This window comes from Carlito syrichta, unplaced genomic scaffold (assembly GCF_000164805.1).
Source record: "Carlito syrichta isolate Samal-C Ts95f unplaced genomic scaffold, Tarsius_syrichta-2.0.1 Scaffold130370, whole genome shotgun sequence".
NCBI lineage: Eukaryota > Metazoa > Chordata > Mammalia > Primates > Tarsiidae > Carlito > Carlito syrichta.
Window position 1 is genome coordinate 63836 of NW_007074466.1, and position 2662 is coordinate 66497.

Sequence of the window (2662 nt, forward strand, 5' to 3'; positions counted from 1 at the left end):
ACCACGCCCGGCTAATTTTTGATTTATTGTAGAGATGAGGACTCGCCAAGTTACCCAGGCAGGTCTCAAACCTGCGGTTTCAGGCAATTCACTCACCTCAGCCTCCCAAAGGCACGGGCTCAATGAATATTAAATGCTGATAACAACAAACCCATTTCCTCCCTGGGCACAGCAACTCATGCCTGTGATCCCAGCACTTTGGAAGGCTGAGACAGGAGTATCTCACTTGAGGCAAGGAGTTCAAGACAAACCTGGGCAACATAGCAATACCTTGACTCTCTATTTTTTTGAGTTGGGGTGTCACTCTGTTGCCCAGATTGGAGTGCAGTTTCATGATCATAGCTCATAGCAGCCTCAACCTCCCGGGCTCAAGCAATCCTCTCACCTCAGCCTCCCAAGTAGCTGGGACTACAGGTGCATGACACCATGCTCAGCTAATTTTTTAAATTGTGTAGTGATGAGGTCCTGCTATGTTGCCCAAGCTGGTCTCAAATTGCTGGGCTCAAGCAATCCTCCCACCTTGGCCTCCCAAATACTGGGATTACAGATGTGAACCACCATGCCCAATGAGCCTCCACACTCGGCCCTATTTCTATCAGAAAAAATTTCACTGAACTGAGAGACATCGATTTCCAGATGGAAGGGAAATATTAAGTGCTTAGAGCAATGAATGAAAATAAGCCAACAATAACACATGTCACTGGGAAATTGTGGAACACTGAGAATGAAGTAAAAAGTCTATAAACTTTCAGAAGGAAAAAATTACATCAGAGGATCAGGAATTAGATGGTTTTATCCTTCTTGATGGCAACAAAAGATGCTGGAAGAAAGACAATGGAGAAGATTTTGAATAAAGATAATTTGCAACCTGGAATGTGATACCTAGCTAAACTATCAACCCAAGGTCACACATGCAAGAACTCAAAAAATTTACTTCCCATGATCTTATAAAGTTAGTTACTGGGGCATCTGCTCCATGAAAACAAAGGAGTAAATCAAGAAAAGTACTCAAGTACAGAAAACAAGACCTCTAACACAGGAGAGAGGCAAAGGAATTCCCCAAGATAACGGTGAAGGGAGATGTCATGATGACAGCTATGCCCCCAGCAAAGGCAACTGGTTCAAAGTATAATGGGTCAGTGGGTCCTTATTTAAGAAGATGAAGCTGATTGAGGCCAGGAGTTCAAGACCAGCTCGTGCAACATAGAGAAACACCATCTCTACAAAAAACAAAAAGAAAAAATCCTTAGGCATGGTGGCATGCAACTGTAACCTCAGCTACTTGGAGGATCACTTGAGCCAGGAGTTTGAGGTTATGATCAAACCACAGCACTCCACCCTGGGTGACAGAATGTGACCCTGTCTTTAGAACAACAAGAAGAAGATGATGATGGTAATATTGATTAAATTGAATTAATGTCTTGATAAAAGATATAGATGACTGGGCTTGGTGGCTCAGCCTGTAATCCCAGTGCTTTGGATTGCCTGAGCCCATGGGTTCGAGACCCACCCGGGCAACTTGACCTTGTCTGTACAATAAATAAAAAATTAGCCGGACGTGGTAGTACGTGCCTGTAGTTCCAGCTACGTGGAAGTCTGAGGCAGAAGGATCGCCAGAGCCCAGCAGGTTGAGGCTGTGGTGGCCGTGAGTGGCCACTGCACTCCAGTCTGGGCAACAGAGTGAGACTCCAACTCAAATATATATATATAGATAGATAGATAACTGATGAATTATTTAGGGTCACATTGTTAAGTAGATAGAAAACCAAGCAAAAGAAAAACTAATGCAATTTCCAGTTTTAGAGAAAACAAAAAGCTGCATAGGAAAGGATAAATAATTATAGTTTGTTGCCTGCCTCAGCCCTGATTACCACCCATAGCAATATGAGTATAGATACTGAATACGGATTTTTTTAAAGAGTCTAAATCAAATGGTACTTAAAGGTGGAGAATGAGAACTATGTGTGGTATAGGCTGGGGGGGAAGAGAGCAAAATTCTGATTTTTTTATATTGAGAAACTTATAGATAATGCCTAAAACTAAAAAAAAAAAAAAATCCACAAGCAGCAACTTAGGGTGATATTTAGAGCCATGGAAGAACATGCCCCCAAAACTAGCTAAAAGGAAGCAAAGCAATTGCCTTTGGAAAAGGAGGAAATGGGTGAGGGAGGGTCAGACCTGCAGTTGTTTCTCAACATACTTTCTAAAACGAACAGATGTCCTCCGTGTGTATGCAACACTGATACGAAAACGTTAAGTGGAAAAGGTCTTGGGGAGGAGGTCGGGCAGCCGAACGTACGGAGCAGGAGGAGAGAGAGGGAGGGGAGACGGAGACAGGAGGGAGGAAAACGTCGACGACCACGGGGTGGGAAGGAGAGGGGCCACGGGACAGGGGCTCGAGGCGCGACGCCGCCGGCGGGAAGGCGCGGGCCGGGCTGCGGAGGCGGGGGCGGCACTCACCGGGGCCTCGGACATGAGCACCGGGTGCAGGTTCGGCTCGGACTTGACGTGCTTGCTGTAGGTGTGATCCAGGATGGCGCGGAAACACTCCCAGTCCTCGACTGGGGCCGGCAGCGCACGCGGAGAGGCGCGGGCGGGCGGGCGGGCGTGGGCGCGGGAGGCAAAGGGGGAGGGAGGCCACGTCCAAAGCAGGGCCGGGGAG

General features: G+C 46.9%; 1 protein-coding gene across 1 annotated transcript in view; it reads right to left on the minus strand.

The window, feature by feature from the left end:
- ACTL6B (actin like 6B) overlaps window positions 1-2561 on the minus strand; it is a gene marked incomplete at its 5' end in the record, with an annotated part of 13457 nt that extends 10896 nt beyond the window's left edge. Inside the window, one exon of the mRNA XM_008048960.1 lies at window positions 2461-2561. Coding sequence (XP_008047151.1) covers window positions 2461-2561 — 101 coding nt within the window. The remainder of the gene's footprint in view (window positions 1-2460) is intronic.
- Between the last annotated feature and the right edge of the window lie 101 nt (window positions 2562-2662).